General features: G+C 32.4%; 1 protein-coding gene across 1 annotated transcript in view; it reads right to left on the bottom strand.

The window, feature by feature from the left end:
• LOC114325442 (uncharacterized oxidoreductase YjmC) overlaps positions 1–27,509 on the bottom strand; it is a 50,735-nt gene that overhangs the window by 21,159 nt on the left and 2,067 nt on the right. The window contains exon 3 of the mRNA XM_050642791.1: positions 14,445–14,633. Coding sequence (XP_050498748.1) covers positions 14,445–14,633 — 189 coding nt within the window. The remainder of the gene's footprint in view (positions 1–14,444; positions 14,634–27,509) is intronic.

Here is a 27,509-nt window from a genome sequence, read left to right as displayed (position 1 = left end):
CTGTTATATTCCATTTTTTCATATCTTCTTTGATTTCTTTAAAATTTTCTTCCAGTTTTTTGTTGATCTGCATCATTAAAGACATCAGTGCTGTCATATTGACATTTTCCTCTCGTTCTTGTGTTATTCCTGTTGTCTCTTGTAGAACTTGAGTTAAACTCTGCTCTTGTTCCGCCTGCTGAGTTTCTCCGTCCACTTCCACATTTTCTTCCACTTCCACATCTTCTTCGTTCTTTTTGTTTCTTAAACCTTTCCTTCCTTGAGACATTTTTGAGATCTTACTTGTTAAAATCCAATTTAAAATAAAATATAAAATTGATTCTAATCAAAATTATTTCAATTATATGAGAGCATTTATTTTAACAAACTAATTCTTTTAATTCGGAGGCCCCACGTTGGGCGCCAAATTTGTAATGATATATTATTTTTGATATTTATAATGGATATTATTGTGAAATAGGGTTTTTGTCGCGGTTCTGAAAGAATTAGTTTGTTAAATAGTTTTTTAAATGTTTTTATTATAATCTAAATTGAACATAAAATTGAATGTTTAAATGTGATAACAAAAAAAAAATATAGAAATCTAAATTTGAAAAACAATAACTTTAACTTGAAAAACTTCCTACAATTAAATAAAACAAATTCCAGTACCTTATAATTACTGTCACTGAATGCCTTCTTATTAATATTTTATAAAATTTGAATTGTTGGATGGCTGAAAAATTAATGGATGTAAGACCAGGTCAATTGTCAGTGTCAAAACTGTCAAATAAAATATTTCTTTTCTTTCTTCTCAATTTTAATTCAACTTTCAACTCCAGGATCAGGAAACAGGATACTATTATTAATATATTGTTTCAAAAATTATTAATATTTACAATTATGGATACTTCACAAATTCTTCTTTATATTTCTAATAAATTATCCACACTATGCTGGTTCAAATTCAGGATACATAGTATTTTTATATATTAAAGGATACTTTACCAAATTATAAGTAAGTTTTCTTCAAATATTTATCTAATTTCTTTTCGATTATACCAAATTTATCATGTTTATGCTAAATTATTATATTTTCTGTTAATTTTCAAATCTTTTTCTCTATCAAATTTATAGCTTCATTTCTAATTTCTTGACTGCCTCCTTTTGTCATTGTGACGCCTCTTTTTTTCAAATTTTTCTTCCAGAACATTCCAAACGAAAAACAAAAAACATTATGACAAATAGAAAACTTCAATTCCTTCTTTTTTTAACATACTATGTCAAATTAGTATGTCATCCACCATCCTATAGAGTTATTTTTGTTTTATTATTTATTTTAATTGATTTTAAGGCATTTCGGATCAGAATTATTACTTCTGTATAAAATTAACATCTAAATGTTAAATATTATTATTTTAACCTATAATTATTGTTTGAAATGTCCATTTATCTATTTACATTATCTCAATTATTAAAAAAAAACAAATATAAGTCCCTACATAAGGTTTTAATAAATTTCTTATGCTAATTTTGAATGTCCTCATATAAATGATAAGATCTTTAATAATTTTTATACTATTCTATGGTATATTTTCTATAAATTACATCTATAATCGCCATTTCAGTCCATTTTGGAAAACTTTAATCGGATACTACGTTCTCTGATCTTCGACATACTCTGTTTTAGGACATAGTCATATCGTTACAATATATATATATATATATATATATATATATATATATATATATATATATATATATATATATATATATATATATATATATATAGATTATAGTTTTGTTTTGGGGTTGCAGTCATTTATTTTTTAGGGGCAGGATAAGTAAAACTCTGTGTTATTACCTAGCTTTCGCAAAATATATTTGCTTCTTCAGGGTAAGCTGAAATGAGTATATTATAAATACAATGAAATTAAATTAAAATACATTGTATAAAAAATAACAAAAAAGACTTACAACTTGAGGTTATTCCTAAACATTTTCACAAAACATAGTATATATATAATTCTTATTCTAATGTTATCCAAATAGCAATGTTTTAATTTTCAAAAATTCGATTTAATAATTTAGTTTTTAATTTTGATTAATGCCAGAAAGACATAATTGGCAAACTAAATATATGTTATATCCTCTATAATTTAAAATATATAATAGTTTTTAATTACTCACTAAATAATCTAATACTAACTTTTCAACTTAAAATAAAATAAACTACTAATGCATATAAATATCTAGTTATATCCTCTATAATTTAAAATATGTAGTAGTTTTTGATATTTTGATTACTAATTAAATAATCTAATACTAACTTTTCAACTTAAAATAAAATAAACAGATTTTTGTGTCTTTTTGACATTATTCGAGTGTCTTTCTGGCATTAATCAAAATTAAAAACTAAATTATTAAATCGAATTTTTGAAAATTAAAACATTGCTATTTGGATAACATTAGAATAAGAATTATATATATACTATGTTTTGTGAAAATGTTTAGGAATAACCTCAAGTTGTAAGTCTTTTTTGTTATTTTTTATACAATGTATTTTAATTTAATTTCATTATATTTATAATATACTCATTTCAGCTTACCCTGAAGAAGCAAATATATTTTGCGAAAGCTAGGTAATAACACAGAGTTTTACTTATCCTGCCCCTAAAAAATAAATGACTGCAACCCCAAAACAAAACTATAATCTACATAGTATCAGTCAGTATTACCTAATTACTTTATATATATATATATATATATATATATATATATATATATATATATATATATATATATATATATATATTGATACATGTATCCATGTGACTTCCAAAGTAGATTCTCGTAATACGTTGTTACTTCATATATACCGTTATGACTTCCGATTTCGGAAGTCACAACGTTTTGCCTATATTTTTACGAATTTGGCTACTAGATGGTATCAGAAGGCTTATATTAAAAATTTCGCTGGAAGTCATATCGTATCTAACATACTCATAAGATCAGATTTTAGTTCGACGGTATATCACCAGCGCTAGTGTCGCTCCCGTGCTACTATACAGGCTATGTACACAACGCGTAGCGTCTTCCGTATACCACACCGCTCGGTGTGACTTCCGTTTTTTGGCAACCCTGTGTAACGGTTTCCAGACATTTATCTGTTGTAGATTCGCGGTCCTAATCGTACTTAGTGTTTTGTGTGCCTTTTGTTTTTAAACATGAATAATAGCAGATCTGCTTTACTTTTAAAGTTAGCCTTAAATGAAGGTACAATAAGTGATTATATATCTCTATAATTATATATTTTCTGTACTTATTTTAATCTATAATATTTACTTACCTATTTACTTATATAAATTCATTTTTCTCGTGTTTTTGTTTACTTCCTTTTTTACAATGAACTTCTAATTTAATCTACACTCACCGGCACGAAAAACGGGCACCCCAAAAAAATGGGTAATTTTTGATGTCTCGTATCTCCCAAACCTGTTGTCCGATTTAAGTAATTTTTTTAATATGTTATAGCCTTATTCTTTAACAAAATAGCTATGATAATATTGTTGATAGACAGGTAAATTTTCATTGTATACCGGGTGTACCAATCAAACTGGGTTTTTTTTTCTCAATTTTCACAACACCCTGTGGAATATTCTAGCCTTTATAAAATATTTAAATCAAAGCCTAACTATAGCTCCAGGTTTTATTAACATTCTGTTTTTTTATTCATTCGCTTACGTTGAATAATAAAAAGTTAAGGACTTTAACAACTAGCCATGTTCTTTATCGATACAGGTGTTTCTAAATATAAGTGCGACAAACTTTAAGGGGTAATTTCTGCATGAAAAAATAATGATCGTTTGGCAAAAGAATTTTATATTTGCAAGCATTTGCGGACATAGCTTCATCAAGTAAACGATCATTATTTTTTCATGCAGAATTACCCCTTAAAGTTTGTCGCACTTATTTAGAAACACCATGTATTGATAAAGAACATGTTTAGTTGTTAAAGTCCCTAACTTTTTTATTATCCAACATAAGCGAATGAATAACAAACAGAACGTTAAGAAAACCTGGGGCTATAGTTGGGTTTTAATTTCAATATTGTATAAAGGCTAGAATATTCCACAGGGTGTTGTGAAAATTGAAAAAAAAACCAGTTTGATTGGTACGCCCAGTATACAATGATAATTTACCTGTCTAGAAACAATGTTATTACAGCGATATAGTTAAAGAATAAGGCTATAGCACAGGGGTGGGCAAAAGCCGGCCCGCGGGCCGGGTCCGGCCCTTTCGCTTACTTTGTCCGGCCCGTTGAAAAACCCCGCAAGTACCTAATCTTTTTAATCCCTTTTATGTGATTTTGTTGAAATCAACAGTAATAGTTTGCATAGTGTTCACATAAATTATTAAATATATAAATAATAGAGAGTATTATAATTACGAATAGCCTTAGCTAACTATATTTTTAAAAACTGTTTAATTGTAACTATTTACTTTAAATTTCTTTTAAAATATAGGGAAATCCCCGGAGATTCATAATTGTTTATTCGGTATTAATAATCGTATTTAACTCACAAGGTCTCAAGACAAGCACTCGGTGTTTGGGTATCTATTTCAACCATATCACTGACAGTTTATGATCTAAATACCTCAGCACTTTGGTCCCAATAATATGATTCTTTATTTATTAAATCTGAATTGAGTATGGTTGTTTGGAATACCTACTTCAGTATAAAATTCATTGTTACCGATTTTTGCCGAAGTTTTACAACTACTTCGAAAGACGCGTATAAGTTTATTTTGATTTAGCACTGCTCGTATTTCCTATTACTCCTCATATTTCTTTTGATACAGTGTGTGTTATTTTGCAAATATATAATAAATTGAAAAAGTGGAGGACATTTTGTAAGTAAAATTTGAAAACATTGTTTTTATTTTATTGTATTAAAATATTTATTTGTAAGCATTTGCAAAATGATACAATCTAAAAAAAGAAAAGTTGATTTGGAATGCAGAAATTTTAATGAAGCATGGACAGAAAAATACCTTTTTACGAACATTGGTAAGAAAGCAATTTGTTTAGTTTGCCATTAAACCATTGCTGTTTTCAAGGAATATAATTTAAAGAGGCATTTTACATCAAAACATCCAAAATATGCATCGTTTTCTTTAGAAGAACTTAAAAATGCTGCAGACAACTTAGCAAAAAACTTAAATAAACAACAAAATATTTTTAGCAAACAAAGTAACATCGAGAAATCTACCACACAAGCAAGTTATGTTATTGCACACAAAATTGCTAAGTTATGTAAACCTTTTTCTGAAGCAGAATTTGTTAAACAGTGCATGGTAGAAGTGTCGGAGATATGTTGTCCTGAAAAAAAAACATATTTTTGAAAATTTAAGCCTGTCAAGGAGAACAATAGTACGACGGATCGAAAATATTTCAGGAAATTTACTCGACCAGCTAAAAACAATAATTGCTGATTTTACATAATTGTTCTCTGGCGTTGGATGAGTCCTGCGATATTACTGACGCAAGTCAATTATTAATATTTATTCGGGGCATTAACAAAAAATGTGAAATTCGCGAGGAACTTCTTAGTGTGCATCCAATGAAAGATACAACTACCGGTGAAGACTTCTTTAACGCTGTTGAAGAGTGTTTAGTTAAAGTAAATTTCCCTTGGAACAAAATAGTAAGCATCACTACGGATGGCTGTCCTAGTTTAACAGGGAAAAATGTGGGCTTACTAAAACGAATCAGCGACAAAGTAAAACAGTTGCAGCCAGAACAAGACATATTATTTTTACACTGCATTATTCTTCAAGAAGTGTTATGTAGAAAAGTTTTAAAATTGAATCACGTCGTTACTGTTGTGACAAAAGTTGTAAATTTTATCCGGGAACGTGCCTTAAATCATCGACAGTTTGTTGAATTTTTGAAAGAAATTGAAAGTGACTTTTACGAAATTCCTTACTACACTGAGGTGAGATGGCTTAGCATCGGTAAAGTTTTGGACAGATTTCAATATTTGCTTGATGAAATAGTATCCTTCTTGTCGATAAAAGAAAAACTACATGATTTTCCTGAATTGCAAAATGAGGCATGGCTAAACGATTTGTCGTTTTCTGTAGATATTGTAAAATATTTAAATGAACTTAATGTAAATTTACAAGGGAAAAACCAGTTCGCTTTCAATATGCACTCAAATGTCAAAGCATTTATGATAAAACTAAACTTATTTGCTGAGAACTTTAATAAAAAAATATTAAACCATTTCCCATCATTACAAACACGACGAGAATTATTGAAAAATTCTGATTTTCTTAAATATAGTTCAGTAACACAAGACCTGCATACTGAATTCCAAAGAAGATTTCAAGATTTCAAAGCTATTGAAAAACCTTTGTCATTAATTAGTCAACCTTTCAATTTCGATGTGCAAGAAGCTCCTGTTGAAATTCAGCTAGAATTAATTGACTTACAGGCAAATAATTTATTAAAAGAAAATGTTTAATCAAACGAATTGAGTGCTTTCTACGGTGCTTTGAATACAGAACATTTTAAACATTTTTTAAACTATGTTCAAAAATACCTAGTTTTATTTGGTTCGACATATATTTGTGAAAGAACTTTTTCGTTGATGGTTTCCACGAAAAATAAATATCGATCACAAATTACTGACGAAAATCTACACTCGGTATTAAGGATTGCTACAGGTGATTTGGATCCCAATTTTGAAGAAATAATATCACATGAACATTCGCGATTTCACGTTTCGCATTAACTATTATAGAAGTTATACTTATAATGAGTATTCTATTAATTTTAACGTTTAATGTTTGTCTTTTTTTTTATAATTTTATTTAATATTAGGTATATTTACACAATATGTATCAATATAAATTAATTTGTATCGTTAAAATATAAATAAATAAGAAAATAAAATCTTTCAATAACTGATTTATTTAATTACCATTAATTTATTATTATTCTTCTAACGCCGACTCCACTAGGTTGGCTAAAACACCATTGCAAATTCGTCTCTATTTTCTGCTTTTCGTAAAAGCGTCTGTGTGTTTAACCCGGTCCAGTCTCAAATGTTTTCAGTCAGAATATTTGTCGCCTACCAGGACCCCTTTTTCCTTCGAACAACTCGTACATATCATTTCTGAGCATGTGCCGTAAATATGCTGTCTGTCTCCTTTTAATGAAGGTCAAAAGTTCTCTGTCTCTTTCCATTTCGTGCAACATCATTTTGTTCGTATATGATCGGTTCACGGTATTTTCTAAATTCTCCCAAAAAGCCACATCTCAAAAGCTTCCGGCTTTCTCATTAAGTCAGCATTAACAATCCAAGCTTCGGCACCATAAAAAAGAATAGAGTGGATATACAACATTTTATCAACTAATATCAGATTTGCAGATTGAGTCTTTGGTGACTCAGAAATGTCCTCATCTTCAAAAAGTCTACCCTCAATTGCTCTATTCTTGATCGAATTTATGATTTCGAATTTAAATCTTCCATAATCCAGACTCCTAAGTAAGTATTTCATTTTGTCCACTTGCTCAATATCTTCATTTTTTATCTGGTTCTTTTTCTGGATCTTCTTATGATTTAATATAATGACCATTTTTTTTTCAATTACGTGACATATTTTACTGGGCACAAGTTTTTCGCATGTATTCCCAAGTAGGACAATTTATTATTACCATTTTCTAATTATTAACAGTCAAATTTCTTTGTCCAAATGCTTTAAAATAATACTTATAGTATTTGTTTCTTGGGCAGGGAATAAACTACACCAAAAAAATTCGCGTGGGCACAGCGTACATATCCGGTATAGTCCTCCGGCCCGAGAGACATTTTGAAACTTTCATTTTGGCCCGCGCTTAAAAGTAATTGCCCACCCCTGATCTAAGCGGTTTTTTAAAATTTATGGGTTTTGCAATATTTTACCGTCAGCGAACGGACTAATAGTAGAGGATCCGATATAAGGCCGATCTGCATCGATCTATTTAATGGATAACGTGTGCTTGAAGTAACAATGTATTTTAAACGGGATTTACTTTTTCGCACTGTTTTTGACACACTTTCATATAATCAAATATCCTTAACTTTCGCGTTGTCATGGTGATGACATAATGAGCAATAAATTACAAAAAAAAATTTGACAGTTTTGTGGTTTGAAAGAAATTAGAATGTTTAAATAAGTTCTAAAAATTGTAGAATAGGAATGAATTCCAGTGATGAAGAGTTACAGTTTTTTTATTTGTTTATCGTAGATAAAATATTGTATGAAACTGTGCGTGAAGTACTTTTTGCGAACTTAAGCGATGTATAGCACTCGCTCCGTTGTCGCTTGTGCTCTAAACATCACGTGCATTCGTAAAAAGCATACTTCACGAGCTGTTTCATAAATAACTATTTTCATATATTAAAAAAAATGTTTCGACCCGGGTAGATATTATTCCAGATTTTCAGAGTTCAGCACAGTGTTAGATGGTTGGGGCATATATGGAGAGCAGGTAGCGTAACAACTATAAACTCAATTTTACAATGGAAACCCGGAGTTAGAAGGAGACGCGGAGGAACTAGAATAAATGGTTACAGGAAGTAAAGGAAAATTTATATAGGGCAGGAATTAGAGACTAGCAGAAAAAGACAGAGGATAGAAAGAACTGGAGAAGCACAGTCAATAGTATCGAGTAGCAGACTGGGACTAATCTGCTCTAAAAAGATGGACCTAGATAGCTTTTTAGCAGCTCAACCCCACCTGGTGTATTTAGCCATTTAATTTTCTTATTACACATTATTATTGGTACATCAAAAATTAAAAGGACGGTGCCTGTAATAAAATCTAAAATTCAAAATTTAATCAGGAAAAATAATAAATATTAAAATTTCCTATAAGTTCAAATTTATTTATTAAAATTTTTGATATAATTTTCATAAATAAATTACTTACTAATAACACTTTTTTAATTAATTCCAAAAAATCCATTTTGCAGCAATAATAAAATATTAGTATTTGTAAAATAAATATCAATCATATCATAAATAATACAGGTTTACAAAAAAAAACTAAATTTCGGACTATTTGACGAAACCATGTTACAAGGAGGTTTTTGGGGTGGCTGATCACGAATCCGGGGTCCGCTCACCTCTTTCACGCCAGGTAAAGGTCATTTCAAGGTCAAATCAAGATAAATCGACAGTCGCTCTGAGAAAGTATATTAGGGCGTTTTTGGTGTCGCTGATGACGAATCATTAGTCCGCTGACCTCTATCACGTCTAGTTCAAGGTCAAATCAACATAAATCGACACAATCGCTCTGAAAATATAGGGGTTTTGGAGTCACTGATCATGAAAACTGCGGTCCGTTGATCTCTACCACGTAAGGTAATGGTCATTTCAAGGCCAAATCAGGACAAGTCCACAAAACTGATTTGACCTTGAAATGACCTTTACCTGTCGCGGTTGAGCTCAACGGACCCCAGTTTTGTGATCAGCGACCCCAAAAACCCCCTAATATACTTTTTCAGAGCGATCGTGTCCATTTATCTTGATTTGACCTCGAAATGACCTTGAGCTAGACGTGATAGAGGTCAGCGGACACAAATTCGTCATCAGCGACCACAAAAACCCCCTAATATACTTTTTCAGAGCGACTGTCGATTTATCTTGATTTGACCTTGAGATTACCTGACGTGATAGAGGTCAGCGGACCCCGGATTCGTGACCAGCGACCCCAAAAACCCCCTAGTCATATGGTTTCGTCAAATATTCCGAAATGTATTTTTTTTGTAAACCTGTTTAATCAAAAGAATATCAATCTTTTAATTTAAATAGACAACTTTAAAACATAGAACTGCATTCACAACTGTATTCACAGTAAAAGTTTCAAAAGATCACACATTACGCTTAAAGTAAGAGGTAAATCAGCAGACGAGTCGTTGTGACTTCCAAAATATGACAACACCGCTGGAAGTGACAACGCACCTTGAACTACCCTATATATGGAAGCCATAACGTATGCTGTACGCTTCGGTATATACGTATATATATACAAAATTTATTTTGGTAAATCCTTTCCCCTCAATAGGTAGACCCATTTTATAAGCCCCCCTTTTACCAAATACACAATTTTTAAAAAATAATTCCTAGTAGAAAAGGTGGAAGTCGGACAGCCTCTTCTGTATACCGGAAGTCACAACTTAACGTGCATCAATATATATATATATATATATATATATATATATATATATATATATATATATATATATATATATATATATATATATATATATATATATATAATACTAGTGACGTCATCCATCTGGGCGCGATGACGTAATCGACGATTTTTTTAAATAAGAGTAGGGGTTGTGTGATAGCTCATTTGAAAGGTTATTTAATTCTCTATTCAGTAATATAAACATTAACATAATTATTTATACAGAGTGTACAAAAAAATTTTTTCTTTTATTTGTCAAATTTAATCAAAGTTAATTTAATTAGAAAAATTTTTGTGTTCACCCTGTATAAATAATTATGTTGATGTTTATATTAGTGAATATAGAATTAAATAACCTTTCAAATGAGCTATCACACAACCCCTACTCTCATTAAAAATAATCATCGATTACGTCATCACGCTCAGAAGGAGGACGTCACTAGTATTATATATATGCCAAAAAGTCCTAATTTAAAAATAAAAATCGACCTGTCTGAGGATTTCTCTTGAAATTTGCCCATTCTCGAGATAATGAATTTATGCCAACTCAAACGTCCTCACTTATCCTACAGTGTCGCGCCCGCTTGATTAGCAATTAAAAAACAAAGGTGTTTCCGATATTGTATTGCAAAAAACTCTTTGGGATTTCATCAATCAATGTTTAAAAAATATCTACCTACCTTGGCAACTTTGAAATTTTTAGAGAAATGTCCGATTTAGGGTTAAAAATGGCCAATTTCGCAATTTTCAAAATTTTCAATCGCTTATATAACAAAAACTATTAACTTAAGAGAAAAATCACTAAGACCTTTTCTGTTTGGAATGACTCAAAAAATCTAAAAAAAAATTGTTCGATGCAAACAGAATAATTTTAGGACAAACCCCTAATCTTTCCCCTCGCCTGGCAAGGTCTTATGCTCTTCAGAATCGCCTGTCATTGTACACATTTCTTCTAAATAACTTACCCAAACACATACTTAAATTTAAACCTTACAGGAGAAAGTTTATTTTACCCCCTAAATTTGCACTTTTGGATTCACCTGGTAGATACACGTGCCCCGCTGATGCCTTCCAGGTCATGGTTTTTAGCCTTGGTGTGCTATGAATTATCACTAGAAAAATTTCTAGCCTTACAGGACGACCGTTAGTCGGAGGGTTCACTAGCTCTTAGACTATGGAGAAGGCGTAAAAAGTGATAATAGTGTGTAGTAGAGTTAATGCGGAAGGACCAAAATGGAATGATGTGAGACATGTACTGTGTTTCTGATATTTTAATTAATACCGATAGGAAAATTTTCGCGAAAAGACCGCTGTAAAACTAACTATGGTAAACGACCCTGAACTTGGGCAATTAAAAAATAAGAAAACCGAATTGATATTGATTGGACAAATATAAAAATGCTTATTTGCCGTTAGTGAAAATAAACCGTCCTTACATCGGTACGAAGGCGGTACGAAAAACGAACTGGAAGACCCTAACAAAGTAATGCTCTAGCCTAGCTGGTAGGGGAGCAAAGTATGCTAAGTCACTCGAGCGTTATAGGGACCTATTGGGTTGTGAAGAGTAAGTCCTAAAACCAAAAAAAAGTTAAGTAAAGTTTTCCATTTCAGTGGGATCTTTCCATTTTAAATTTAATTTTCCATTTCTAACAATTGTTTTTTTAGATTATAGCCCCACCTATCCATAATTCGAAAAAATGTCTCGAATAAAATTTACCTATTTTTACGTAGGAAATCCAAATCTGTAATAAAAAATGGGGCTCCCATTAATGATTTTAAACTAACCCCTCACCCCACCTCCGTAGGGGGTCGTGTTTGGTACCATTCGATAGATTTTTCAAAAATATGAATAAGTGTATTTTTCAGTTTTTCGATCTGATATTCATTTCGCGAAATATCGCGGGATTTGTATTTAAAATTTTAAAAATGAATAACCATTTTCAATTTCGTTGCAAAACGAAAATACAGCCGAACCATATTCCAGTCCAATCAGAGAGTGCTGCAAGCACCTCTACCGGTTTCGAAACTTATTAGTCTCTCATCAGGAGGCACATATGCTGCTCTCCCTGATCCAACCAAAACAAACCCCAGCGTGCAGTCCCGAATTGCAACGAACGAAATGGTATAGATGCCCTAGCGGCAACTGCTAGCAAAAGACTAAGTTTTCACTCTAATGGCATATAACATATCCCACCAGAATGAAAACAATGGGAACCTTCTCTGGTTACACCTCCGAGGCTTCTACAATTTGCAAGCCATACGGATGCTGAGACTAAGGAAGATGAGGGAATTCTACAATTTACAATTCACGTCACATCTGCTCAGCGCGGTAAAGTTCCAACGAGACTGGTTCCCTTCATACTCCACACAGAGTAAGTAAATCAAAAATGAATAACCATTTTCAATTTCGTTGCAAAACGAAAATACAGCCGAACCATATTCCAGTCCAATCAGAGAGTGCTGCAAGCACCTCTACCGGTTTCGAAACTTATTAGTCTCTCATCAGGAGGCACATATGCTGCTCTCCCTGATCCAACCAAAACAAACCCCAGCGTGCAGTCCCGAATTGCAACGAACGAAATGGTATAGATGCCCTAGCGGCAACTGCTAGCAAAAGACTAAGTTTTCACTCTAATGGCATATAACATATCCCACCAGAATGAAAACAATGGGAACCTTCTCTGGTTACACCTCCGAGGCTTCTACAATTTGCAAGCCATACGGATGCTGAGACTAAGGACGCTAGGGCATCTATACCATTTCGTTCGTTGCAATTCGGGACTGCACGCTGGGGTTTGTTTTGGTTGGATCAGGGAGAGCAGCATATGTGCCTCCTGATGAGAGACTAATAAGTTTCGAAACCGGTAGAGGTGCTTGCAGCACTCTCTGATTGGACTGGAATATGGTTCGGCTGTATTTTCGTTTTGCAACGAAATTGAAAATGGTTATTCATTTTTGATTTACTTACTCTGTGTGGAGTATGAAGGGAACCAGTCTCGTTGGAACTTTACCGCGCTGAGCAGATGTGACGTGAATTGTAAATTGTAGAATTCCCTCATCTTCCTTAGTCTCAGCATCCGTATGGCTTGCAAATTGTAGAAGCCTCGGAGGTGTAACCAGAGAAGGTTCCCATTGTTTTCATTCTGGTGGGATATGTTATATGCCATTAGAGTGAAAACTTAGTCTTTTGCTAGCAGTTGCCGCTAGGGCATCTATACCATTTCGTTCGTTGCAATTCGGGACTGCACGCTGGGGTTTGTTTTGGTTGGATCAGGGAGAGCAGCATATGTGCCTCCTGATGAGAGACTAATAAGTTTCGAAACCGGTAGAGGTGCTTGCAGCACTCTCTGATTGGACTGGAATATGGTTCGGCTGTATTTTCGTTTTGCAACGAAATTGAAAATGGTTATTCATTTTTGATTTACTTACTCTGTGTGGAGTATGAAGGGAACCAGTCTCGTTGGAACTTTACCGCGCTGAGCAGATGTGACGTGAATTGTAAATTGTAGAATTCCCTCATCTTCCTTAGTCTCAGCATCCGTATGGCTTGCAAATTGTAGAAGCCTCGGAGGTGTAACCAGAGAAGGTTCCCATTGTTTTCATTCTGGTGGGATATGTTATATGCCATTAGAGTGAAAACTTAGTCTTTTAAAATTTTAAATTTACCCCCCACCCCTCTCCGTGGGAAATCGTGATTGGTATCATTCGATAGATTTTTGAAAATATTGAGCACATATTTTTTAATTTTTTTAATCTGTCATTCATTTCGCGAAATATTCGCTTTTATCTTGTGACACTTTGGGACTCGCCCATTTCCTTACGCCCTTCACAAATCGTCAGATTTTTTAAATATACACTGCTTTGCATGTACTTAACTTACCTTATCTTAATCTGACGATTTTGAATTTTTCTAAGAATAGATTTTATTTTTCCGCCCCCACTTAACGAACTCCCCTGCATTAAGAGCCAATATATAGTAGAAGTACATCTGCAGGGTACCAGGTTGCTCCCCATATGATAATCTGACGCGCTCGAGTAACTGCAAAAATCCCTGCTTGGACTCCCCTACCATAAAATTTATTAGGAATGTAGAATTTCGTCCTGGAGTTTAAAGAAAGGAGAGGTATTGATACAAATTTCATAAGAATTGAATTGAATTTCTTTGAAACAATTTTCTAATCGGTGCTACATATGGAAAATAATCGCTTACTTACCATGACATACTACTAATCCTATTCCAATGTTTTTAGCTTTTTCTATAGCCAAATCCATGCAATATTGTCCCACAACAGCACCAAAGCCATTATTACCATTGACTAATGCAGTGGCCTCTGTTTCTTTGTCTATTGTAGGCACAGCATTGGGACTTACAAGTCCGTGTTGTAAAAATTTAATGTACTTTTCTAAAATAAAAATTGTGAATAACTAATTATTTGTTCATTTTCACTTGGTAGAGGTCCCGTCATTCGGGATGGAAATAATTTGCACATTATTGCACTCATGTAGAAGTCAAATTTGAAGTTTTTTCCTTATCCACACTTAAGCATTAAATAATTTTAATAATCATTAATAAAATTTCAATGTCAGTAACCAATCACCAACTTTAAAGACGGTTTTTAGACCATTTTTAGATGCGCTATACGCTCTGAGCTTCGCTGTTGTCGCTCCTAGAGGTTATTAATTCAACTTTTACCGGTAATTTTTAAATTTATTATTTAATTGTTATCGCTTAATATTTACAACGCAAAAAGTAATTAAATTGTAATCGATTTTTTTTTAAATTTTGCTAATCATTTTTACGTTCTATCGATAAAATATGAATTTCTTACTTCGGATACTTTCACAATTATCGTGTAGATGGCGCTAAGATTAATTTATAATTACATATTACAAAACATTAAAAAAACTTAAATTCGGTATTTAAGACGTAAGTATATTTAAGGTAAAAATATATACCACAGCTTTGACCAACTAATATTTTTTATAATTAATGTTTTTAATTTTAATTTTAAATTAATCACTTTGACATTTATGTCAAATTTCCGGTAAACGTTTACAGACTTGCCACTAATTGGCGCTCGCGAATTTGTAAATATCCCCTCTACGTACGAGCTCACAGCGTATAATATGCAAATTAGTGCCTTCCCAAAAGACGGGACCTCTGACCATCTGACTGATAAAGCTCTTGCAACTGTGGGCGAAACGTCCCTCTTCTTCTTCTCCTTGTTCTAGTTCCATGACAATTACTGATCGTTGGATATCATGTTAGTTACAATATTCGCAATCGTGACTTTATTGACCGCAGCTCTGAATAATGATTTAGTCGATTTCCGTACTAGGGGAGTGCGTTTAGATTTTCACTTCGGAAAAAATCAAACAAGATAAAACTTTCTGTAATTTCATTAAGAAATGTTTAATAAACGACGTATCAAAAAGTTCTACTCGAGAAGTGGGTGCTTCATTTTTTATTAAACAAATGAACAACGAAGTTACATATTTTTTTAAATAACTCCGAAAATATAATTTTTAGAAAAAAACTGACTTGACCATTGAAAAATTCAGAAAATTTTACAAAAAAAACTTATATAAAGATTTTTCTAAAATTAAATCTCTAGCTTCTGTAATTTTTTATTTATAACGCTAAAGTCACCCTTCTCACACACATTGGCGCACTGTAAACTAGCGTTGGAAGAAGTGCACGGTTGAGTTTTTTTAATGTAATTCTTTAACTAATGGATCAAAAGAAAATTTACAAATTGGACATGAAAGAAGATCAAATAAGCTATCTTATGGTTGTAATAAAAAGAAATAAAATATATGGACATAAGTACGGTGTGGGCGGAAAGTGAGCCTTACATGAACTTTGTTTACAAATGATTTAAAAATGTGTAACTAATACAATTTTACTTATAAAACTCTCAAATTTGCACAACTTACCTCTCAATAATCTTACTAAACGATGTTTTGTTAAAAAAAAATCTCAAAAATTTAATTCAAATAATACGATGTCTCAAAAAATGTAATTTTTGAAAACTTCGTAGTTTTACAGAATTCCCACCACTTTAAGACGGTATTACTCAAGTTTGAATAAAGTTAATACAATTTTTTTGATATTTTTTTAAAGCTTAGGATATAATCTTAAAAAACACTGAATTATTTTAGTTTAAAAATGAAATAAACAATTTCTTTTTGAGAAAACTAAGAAAGATAACAAAAATGTAATACAAAAACCGAAAATTACCAGATGAAAAAATGTATATACAGAGCGATCAAAACTTTTTTGTGTAAAACTTACTTAAAATACATTTAATAATAAGCTTCAACAATAATAAATGTTTAACAAAAAAATTTTTTTTAGCTCTTATACAGTATGTCTGCGTAACTTGGAACCTATTGATAACTTTTTTAATATCAGTTTTACGAAAAAAAGTTATTCTTTATAAAATACTCTGCATCGTATATAACAGCGGTTCTCAACCTTTTTGAGTGATGTACCACCTACAGTTATTTTTATTATTTTTGGTACCACCTATATTTTTAAATTGTGTTATCAATACTTACTAAGTACTACTATTTTAATTTTTTCTGTGTTTTGTGTACCACCGCCAATAATGATATGTACCACCAGTGGTACATGTACCACAGATTGAGAACCTCTGGTATATAACATAAGATGCAACCATCAAATATCAAATTTTGTTAATTTTGTACGAGGTATGTCAAAAAATATGAATTTCACTCAAGAGTAAAGTACCTTTATATTTCACAACATCAAAAATTTTTATAATGAAAAGTTGTTTGGAATTAAAAATTATGTTCCAATATGTAATTATATCCTTCTAATCGAAAATTTGTTTTTTTTAATATTGCTTCAAATTAATTATACCCAACATCATTAAATTTTCACTTATTATTTATGATAACTGTTTTATTATTAATTTTATGAAGAAATTTATTCGTCATAAATAGCTGTGCATGGTCTAACACTTAATATGTAAATATAAAATATTATATTTTATCAATATTATACGAGGTATGTAAAAAAATTATATTTCGCGCAATAAATATGTACCTTTATAGTTCACAATATTTCGATAAAGAAGAGTGTAATTGCATATTGACACATCGTTTTTAATTCTGAACAACTTTCCATAATAACAATTTTCAGTATTATGAAAAATATAGGTATTTTACTCATAACTGAAATTTGTTTGATTGGATTCTACTTCTTTTTCATTTAAATATCCGCCATTTTGGATCCGCCATTTTGAAATTTAAATTTTTAATCTTTAATTCAGATTCAACAACCTGTTAAAAATAAAGACAATAAATGTTTTAGAAAAATGTTCTTTTTTATGTTCTTTTTAGAAAATCCGCATTTTGGATCCGCCATTTTATAGTTTATAATGTTAACATTTAAGTTAGGTTTATCAAAGCTCTCAAAAATAAATATACATATGTAGAAATAAATACATTTTGTAAAGAAATTATTATTTTACAACTATTTTTTAAGTTATCCGCCATTTTGGATCTGCCATTTTATAATTTAAATTATCAAAATTTGATTCAGGTTCAGCAACCTCTCAAAAATATCCACATATATGTAAATAAACACGTTTTATAAAAACAATTCGGATTTTACAACTACTTTTTAAGGATTTTTAGGAAAAAATCCGCCATTTTGAATTTGCAAATTGTAATGTCAGATTCGGGTTCAGCATAATGAAAACTAAAATAAAAACATTTTTTATCAAAATAAAATGTTGATTTCACCCATATTCTTAACATTATTTATAAAAAACAATTGTTATTGTTTAAACAATTAATAAACAATTAGCGGCGAAATTTGTGAGTAGAACTTTTTACTTTAACATATTTATAAACTAACAAAAAAAGTTTTAGAAAAATATAACCTTGTTTGATTTTTTCCGAAACATTGTATCTTTTCATTCTAATTGCACTCCCCTATACCATTGAATTAGATTTTTCAGTCATGATGTTCTTCTTCTGATGATATTAAAAGAGTAGCCGGAACAAATTGGAAATATGTTGCTCAGGATAGAGACCGATGGAAAGAGTTGGGAGAGGCATATGTCCAAACGTGGACGATAGAAGGCTAAGAAGAAGCAGAAGAAGAAGAAGAAGATGATGTTCTTCTTCTACCAGGACCACGTTTACCTTGAATCGTTCCTTGAATTGTCAGACGCAAAAGTTCATAATTTTCAGGGTGTCTAGAATAGAAGAAATATGCTTTATTGTCACTGAAAATTTTTACAATTTTATGGACAAAGCTTACATACAGTCAAAAGAAAAATAATATCAACAACAAATAACAAATAACAACTACAATTTTTTTTTTTTTTTTTATTAAGAAGAAGTCGCATCCACCTAATGGTTATTAGCGACGGAACAATACATAGGTTAAACAAAAATGTGGTACAATATAAGTATAGTACAAAGGTAATGTTACATGCATTATCTACAAAAACTTGTTAGATTTTATTGAATACACCAATTGTTTTTAAAAAGTCAATTAAATTTTTTGGTTCTTTATTATTGTCACATAGAACTGGCATATTTGACACGATATTAAAATCAATGCGTTCTTGTGTATATTTTTGGCATTCAGTGAGAATATGTTTGACAGTTAATTGTGTGTTACACGATTCACAAATGGGTGGCATCTATAATTATGATATGACATCTTCAATCTTCAACTTTCAAATATCTGTGGCAAAAAGTTTATCTAATGCCATCCCCTCTTTGTGAACACACACACACACAAATGGGTGGCTCAGATCTTGAGAACAAATATGAGTGAGTAAGCCTGGTATGGCCTAGTCGTAGGCGGTTGAAAACTGCTTGCTCATAACAACTTTTATAAACTGTTTTGACTTTTTTTACTGTGTCTTTAATTTGCCTGAGTTTTGAATTTGAATTTTGCCATTCATCGAGCCAGTCATTTAACACATATTGTTTTAACAACACTTTCAAGTCATTAGGCGCACATTTTAATATCGTTTCTGAAACCGCACTAGTCACTGCACTACGCGCACTTGAGTCGGCATCTTCATTTCCACTAATGTCCACGTGGGAAGGAATCCAAATGAAGTTGACTATTCTGCCATTTTGTTGGGATAAGTGAAGCTCCAACTTGATCATTTGTTCAATTGGATGATTTGGATATATCTTTTGTACCGATGTTATCGCACTAAGCGAATCAGAAAGAATCACTACTCTAGTTATGTTATTGGTGTTAGAAAACTTAAGTGCTCTGTAGAGAGCGAATAATTCGGCTGTATATATACTGCAATGCGGGGAAAGTCGAAATAAGTGCTTATTTGAATTGGTAACGAAAGCCGCACCAACTCCTTCGTTGTTTTTTGAAGCGTCTGTAAATATATGACAGAAGTTTTGGTAGGGTTCCAATATATTTGAAAGATGTGCTTTAATAAGTAAGGAAGGTGTTTCTGCTTTATTATAGCAGCTTAGGCTAATATTACATAATGGAATATTGATGGACCAAGGGGGAGGATCATTGACTAGGTTGGAGTCAAAAATACTCGGAAAGTCAAAATTAAGTTCACGCAAATATGTTCTAACTCTTTCGTAATATGGTTTTCTCAAATTTGGTTTGGCGTTAAACAGATTGCAATATTTATTAGTGAAGGTGTTACTGTACAAAAGTTTATCTGGAGTACAGCATACCGAGGATGAATGTGAAAGGGTTAGTTGCATTCGTCTGCGATAAAGAGATGGTTCGCCCAATTCTGCATATATACTCTATAGGTGTACTCCTCAATGCTCGCAATACTATTCTCAGACCGTTATTATGAATTACATCTAGAGATTTTAGAAGAGTTTTTCTTGCTGATGTATACGCAATGCAGCCATAGTCCAGTTTAGATCGGATTAAAGATTTGTATACTAATAACATTGTGTCTTTGTCGGAACCCCACTTCTTATTTGACAATGTTTTTAAAAGATTCAGTCGTGTATGGCAAGTTAAATTTAACTCTTTTATATGTTGCTTCCATGACAGTCTGTTATCCAAATACATTCCTAAAAATTTTAAATGAGAACAGAAAGCTATTGATTTTTTATACAAAGTAATATTTGTGTTGATATTTGCGTCTGTTTTTGAGAAAATGATGCCTTTGGTTTTGGAAGTAGAAAATTCGAAGCCAGTGTTCAAAGACCAAGTATCTAATTTATTTAAAAAGGATTGTAAATTTCTTGTCATGGTTCTAATATATTTTCCTTTTACAAAAATTACCAAGTCATCCGCATAGAGTCTTGCTTTTAAAGGCTTTTCTAAGTTTTTAAGAATGTCGTTGATTGCTACTAGAAAAAGTGTGGGACTGATGAGAGATCCTTGAGGGACTCCGTTATCTGAGTGATGGATTTGTGAATAGGAATTTGAAACTTTAACTTGGAAGGACCTGTTATTTAAAAAATTACGTATAAACCACAGACAGTTTCCTCGTATGTTCTATTCGTGTAATCTACGTAGTATATTGTTTTTCCATGCAGTATTAAAAGCATTTTTTAAGTAAAAAAAAATGGCCATACATTTTCGGTTAGTTGCAAATGATTCTAGTATCTCGCTTTCTAGTTCCAGAATGTTGTCAATAGCTGAACGATTGTGTCTAAATCCATTTTGCTCACTAAGTAGCAAGTTATCCTTTTCTAATATCCACATCAATCTACAGTTAATTATTTTCTCCATAAGTTTGCTCATAGAGCAGGTAATGGATATTGGTCTATACGATTCCACTTCAGAGCGGGGTTTCTTGTCTTTTAGGAGAGGGAAAATATAAGCTTTAGACCAGATTGTAGGAAAACATCGCTTTTCCCAGATGAGGTTGAATATCTCTAGTAAATGAATTTTCCCTGCCTCAGGAAGGTGTTTTAGAAATATAGGTAAAATATCGTCTGGTCCAGAACTTGAGTCTTTAAGACTGGAAAGCGCCATATTTAACTCTGAAAGGGTCAGTTTATTATTTATAGTTAGGTCGGGAGCAGAATCACTAAGATTAAGATATGCGTCACATGTATCTCTTGAGGCAAGAAATTGCGCCTTGTACTTTTGATCACTAGAGAGATTTTGGTAGTATTCTGCCAAATGGTTTGCAATGTCTTCATCGGTTGATATTATTTGATCTTGATGTTTTAGATATTTAATGGCGTTTCCCTGTGTAGTGCCACAAATTTTTCTAATTTTTTGCCAAACTTCCTTGGAACTTGTTGTATTATTAATTGTTGACACAAATTGTTGCCATGAGTTTCTTTTTGCTTGAGTGATAGTAAGTTGCGCCTGTGCTTTTAACTTTTTAAAGTTGACTTTATTTTGAAGTGTTTTATGTTTTCTATATATATTTAAGGCAGATTTACTATCTCTTATAGCTTTTTCGCACTATGTAGACCACCATGGTACTGGTATTTTCTTGGTTATTTGTTTTGTTTTGCCAATGAATAGTTCAGCACTTTTTAAAACTAAATTGTTGAATAGCCTGATGGTTTCATTAATGTCGTTTGTTATTTGAATATTACTTATATTAGTGTCAATATATTGGGAAAAAGCATTCCAATCTGCCTTATTCGTTCTCCATTTTGGGGTAAATTGCTGGGATTTCTGTATATGGTTTAAGTTTTTAATAAGTATTGGAAAATGGTCACTTCCATATGTGTATGACAAAACTTCCCAGTCTAGATTAATAGCTAAATGTGGATCGCATAAAGAGAGATCAATAGCCGATGATTCTCCTGTCGATAAATTAAATCTTGTGGGACTACCATCATTCAAATAATTTAAATTGTAGTCAGTTATGATATTTTGTATCATTGTGCCCCTTGAAGTTGTATCCTTAGAGCCCCATATTGTGTTGTGCCCATTAAGATCTCCGAGAATAATTCGTGGTGTTGGTATTTGGTCTACAATTTCTTGAAGTTCTTCATAGTTCTTCTTCTTCTTCTTCTTCTTCTTCTTCTTCTTCTTCTTTTATATAGGCAGTACTGCCTGTTTTTCTTCAACGGTGCCTTTCATTCTGCCCCTAAGTTGTCATTCCATCTTTTCCTTGGGCGTCCTATACTTCTCCTGCCTAACGGTGACTTGTCCCTGGCTATTCTTACTATCCTTGATTCAGACATCCTGCTTATGTGCTCATTCCACTCTTCTTTTCTGTTCTTTACCCAGGTATTTATATTGTCTACTCCACATATGCGTCTGATTTCCTCACTTCTTACCCTATCCTGTAGTCCTTTTCCAGCAATCCTTCTTAAGATCTTCATTTCGTTGGTTTCCAGATGTCTTCGTGTTTTGCTTGTATCTGGTCTTGTTTCGGCCGTGTAAGTCATAACTGGCCTAATAACTGACTTATATATTCGGGCCTTTGTTTCCAATCTTAGGTGTTTGTTTTTCCAAATTGTGTCGTTTAGGCACCCGGCCGTTCTACTGGCTTTAATTATTTGGTCTTTTACCTTTTCTTCGATATTGTTGTCGGCTGATAGATTAATTCCCAGATATTTGAAAGTTATTACTTGTTGTATAATTTGATTGTCTAACTCCAATTTGCATCTTATTGGTTCTTTGGCAATTACTAAGCTTTTTGTTTTTTGGACTGATATTTTCATATTCATTTCTTTTGCGTTAACGTTGAACTCGTGCAATAATCTTTGTAGGTCGTCTTCGCACTCTGCTACTAACACGGTGTCATCAGCGTAACAGAGTATTTTTATCTCTCTATTGCCCATTTTGTACCCTCTTTTTTTCTTCACTTGTTTTATTATTGCATCCAATATTATGTTAAACAGTAGAGGGCTTAGTGAATCTCCTTGCCGGATTTCTGTGTTTGTTTCTATGGGTTCTGTTATTATTCCATTGACTTTCATCTCTATTTTATTTCTTACATATATGTTTTCTATCAGTTTTATGATATCCAGTGGTAAATTTTTCTCATATAGAAGGTGTATCACATCTTTTAATTGGATTCTATCAAACGCTTTCTCTAGGTCTATGAAACAGAAAAAGGCTGGTTTGTTATATTCTAATGATTTCTCCGCTATTTGCCTTATCACAAAAACTGCATCGTTACATGATCTTCCACTTCTAAATCCTTGTTGTTCATCCGATATATTTATGCACGCCATTATTTTCTCCATAAGTATTTTTGTTGTGAGTTTCAGTATAGTGCTCAGTAAATTTATCCCTCTATAGTTACTGGGGTCTGCCCTATCACCTTTCTTAAATAACGCTATCATTTGAGTGGTTCTCCATTCTTCTGGAATTCTTCCTGTATTTATTATTTTACTTATAAGGATATTCAGTTCTTTGTGAAGTCTATCTCCTCCGTACTTTAAAAGTTCATTAGCTATTCCATCTTTCCCAGGAGCTTTTCGATTTTTCATCTTTTTTAAGGCGTTCTTTATATCTTCCTCTTTAATTTCTGTTTTCTCATCCGATTCTAATCGTGGTGTTTCCAGTTCTTTGTGATTAGCTGTTTGATAAAGGTTTTTTAGGTAAGTTGTCCATGTATTTGTATCAGTATGTTTTACCTCTATCAATTCCTTCATCTCTGCTCTTTGACCTCTTATCATTTTCCACATTTCCCTTTGCATCCCATAAAAGTCGTGCTTCATCTCTTTTGAAAATGCTTCCCAATGTTCTGTTTTCTTCCTTCTTACTATTGAGTTTAATTCATTTCGTACTCTTTTATATTCTTCATATGTTTGTCTCGTTCTTTTGGACTTGTATTCTAGGTAGATTTTCTTTTTTTCTTGGCATTTTATTTTTATTTCTTCACAGAACCATGGAGTTCTCCTTTTCTTTCGTATATGTTTACTTATCTTACGTTCTCCAAGTGCTTCCGTTGCTGCCATTTTGATATTATCTCTGATCTTCCTCCAACTTTCTTCTATGTCTTCATCCGGTGTAATATAGTTTTCATTCAGTACTTTTTGCAATCTTCTCTGGTATAGATCTCGTGTTAACAAGTCTCGTAGCTGTTCTACCTTTAGTCTTATCTCACATTCAACAGGGTCTTCTTTCCTGCTTCTTTGTAGCTCTATTCTGATTTTTCCAAGTACTAGGTTGTGATCGCTTCCAATATTAGCTGCACTTAAACATCGTATGTCTAGTACTTGAGAGTGGTGGATGTTTCTGTTTGTCAATATATAATCAATAACGGATCTGTGTCCTCTTGTATTTTGGAATGTATATTTTTGTTAATCTTTGTGTCTGAAGAACGTATTGTTTATTCGAAATTCGTTCTGAGAGCAAAAGTTAATAAGTAGTTCCCCATTTTCCTTTTTGTTGTCTTCATTGAATCGTTGCTTTATTCCTGGTATAATTATGTTACCGACTCTTGCGTTCATGTCTCCTAAAAAGTATATTATCTCATTGGCTGGTATTTCGTCGACTGTTTGTTGAAGCTCGTTATAAAAGTGGACTCTGTCGACTTCAGGTTTGCAGTTTTCTGGGCTATAAACTCCTATGATATTTATTTTTTGCTTCTCTAATTTGATCTTAGTAACTACGATTCTTTCTGATATATATTGACATTTATATATGTTATCTGCCCATTTTTTGTGTATCATTAAGGCCACGCCTTCTTTGGCTCTCATATTTTTTGGTACACCACTATAGATCAAGAAGTATTCCCCAAGCCACATCTGTCCTTTTCCTTTCTTTTTTGTTTCCTGGATCGCGCATATCTCTATCTTATTTTCTCTCAGTTCCTTTTCTAACTCCTGGTCTGTGTTATTCAATGATTTTATTATTCCATGTTGCAGTTCTGGGTATATTTTTCCTATTCTTTGTCCTGATTCTCGCCGTTTTCGTCATCTGTGTATCCGTCCTGTTCCGAGGCATCCCGTTGGTTCTTTGAGCATTGCTTCATTTTACGATAGATAGGTTGCTAACCTCGCCTATTAACCCTCCACTTTTATCCGGGCTTGGGACCGGCTGTGATGACTACCAAGCTACTCGATGCACCTGATAGTTATCCCAGGCAGTGTTTTCTTCATAGTTAATATGTTTATTTGGGGGTAAATAAATATTACATATATACATTTTCCTACCAGGTTCTGTAATCTCAACTGCTATTGCTTCCAGATTAGTTGTAAGTGGAAGAGGTTTATGTTCTATGGATTTGTGTACTAAAATTGCAACTCCCCCACTTGCGCGAGTTGTGTTAGTCCGGTCTTCACGAAAGCATGTAAAATGTTTTGGCGAATATGGGTTAGAAGGTACAAGATTAGTTTCCTGTAGACATATAATTTCGGGACAGTGTTCTGATTGAATGATATTGAGCATTGGTAAGCGATGGAAAAGTCCATCAATATTCCACTGCAAAATTGAGTTGAATGTTATGTTTCAGTTGAAGAGAGTTCACTCTCAGTAGTAGCGTCTTGACCGAGGAAACGTAGCAATAGGGTTTTTAGCCTTGTAAAGCGATGTTTTGTAGCTCTGTCTGGAATATATTGATAAGAAACGGTAAGCAGATTTACGAGCCCAAGGAAATCAGATGTGAATTCCTTAACAATTTCGATAGGAGATTGGCTGTCTTGGATATTTTCAATAAGCATCATTAATTGGTCATAGCTTAAAATGGACGGTGTTGATTGTTTACTTAGAAATGATTCAAGCGATTCTGGGATAGGTAAAAAGCGTTTAGGTTTTTTGTTCTTTTGAGTTTTGGTTTTATGAGGCTGAGCAGGAAGAAGAAATGTTTGGTTATCAACAATATTTTCAACAGGTGGAGATAATGTGTCCTCTATGGTTCGTTTGGTGGAGGGACAGGGTAATTCTTTCGTGATCGCTAGTGAAGTCTGTGAAATTATCTCTATATTTTTGGCTGTAGCAGAAGATTCCAGTGGAGTATTTTCGTTAGTTTTTAAATCTTGGATTGCTTCAGAAACGGGCTGTATAATTTCCACTGATGTAGAGTTAGAGGTGTTTGGTGTGGATACTTGTGGAGATATTTCGATATTTTTATTTTGATTATTATTAGAAGTTTGGTCTACTTGATTTCCAGCATTGGTAGGAGAGTCAGAAGATTGAACAGTAGGGGGGACTAAGGATTCTGAAGTCTGAGAAGAAGAATTTTTATTGCTTGAACAATTATTAGCAATGTGACCAATTTGTTTACAGATGTAGCATGACATACTATCCTGCGAAATGAATATTCTATAACTAGTATTATCATAATTTAGAAGAATTGAATCCGGGTCGTCGTGTTATGCGGACTAATAAACACTTGCCTTCTAAAACTTTTTATATGGCTATATTCTGGAAGAGAGGCACTGATATTTAAGAAAGTGACTGGAGAAACTAAATTTAGGCCGAGATGTTTTAATTCTTGGATGATTACTTCGTGTGGGATACTTGGACAAACATTTGATAGCACTATTCTTTCTGCAGGCGTTATGAGCCTTCTGGCCCTGACCATTTCCCCATTTACCTCTATAGAACCATAGTTTGTCAAAATCCTCAACAGCTTGCTTGCTACTTAAATACATGCATATTCGGTTATTGGATAGGCGAGACGAGAATAAGATATTTTTGGGATTTATTAAATTACCTAAAGAAATAAGGTAATCTTGCAGTGGTGTATTATTAATAGCGCTAAAAAGTATTGCCTTTTCTTTTCCTGGAAAGAAATTTTGCTGTGAAGCTGCGGGAGAATAAGATTTATTCGCTGGGACATTCTGTATAGTAACGTCTGATGACATATTAGTAATTTATTAACGGTACTACCGAAACTAATTACTTTCGTTTCCCGCAAAAAACAAACTGGTAAATTGTTTATAATCCATAAACCTGTGTCTATTTACAATAACTGCTGTAGTATATAGGAATATAAACTAACAAAACTGGTTTAAACACGCAAATATACGATTAAATAATATATGTGGTATAAAACTTACAGTTTAAAATTAGTTTGATCACTTTAACTATAATTAAAAACAAGTAGTTTCACTGGTATTAGGCAAAATATCAGGAGCCGAGACACAACGTGTTTACAGCTCATTAACTTTTTCACGAATTCACTACAATTTATTAAAATTAGATAAATCGTCAATATACAGCAAATATTATATAAAACCAAAGACAAAGCAATTAATTGCAAAATTTATATAAATTGCAAATTGAACATACTTCAACATATAAAATACAACATTAGGAATTGACAGTTTAAGCTACTGTGTATGAAACCCAATTTTCTTAGTTATTCATTAAGAAATTTTTCTACTGAATAATATGGTCTTTTAGATAGATA

The sequence above is a fragment of the Diabrotica virgifera genome, chromosome 1 (assembly GCF_917563875.1).
Source record: "Diabrotica virgifera virgifera chromosome 1, PGI_DIABVI_V3a".
Classification (NCBI taxonomy): Eukaryota; Metazoa; Arthropoda; class Insecta; order Coleoptera; family Chrysomelidae; genus Diabrotica; species Diabrotica virgifera.
This window is presented reverse-complemented; position numbering and strand designations above follow the sequence as displayed.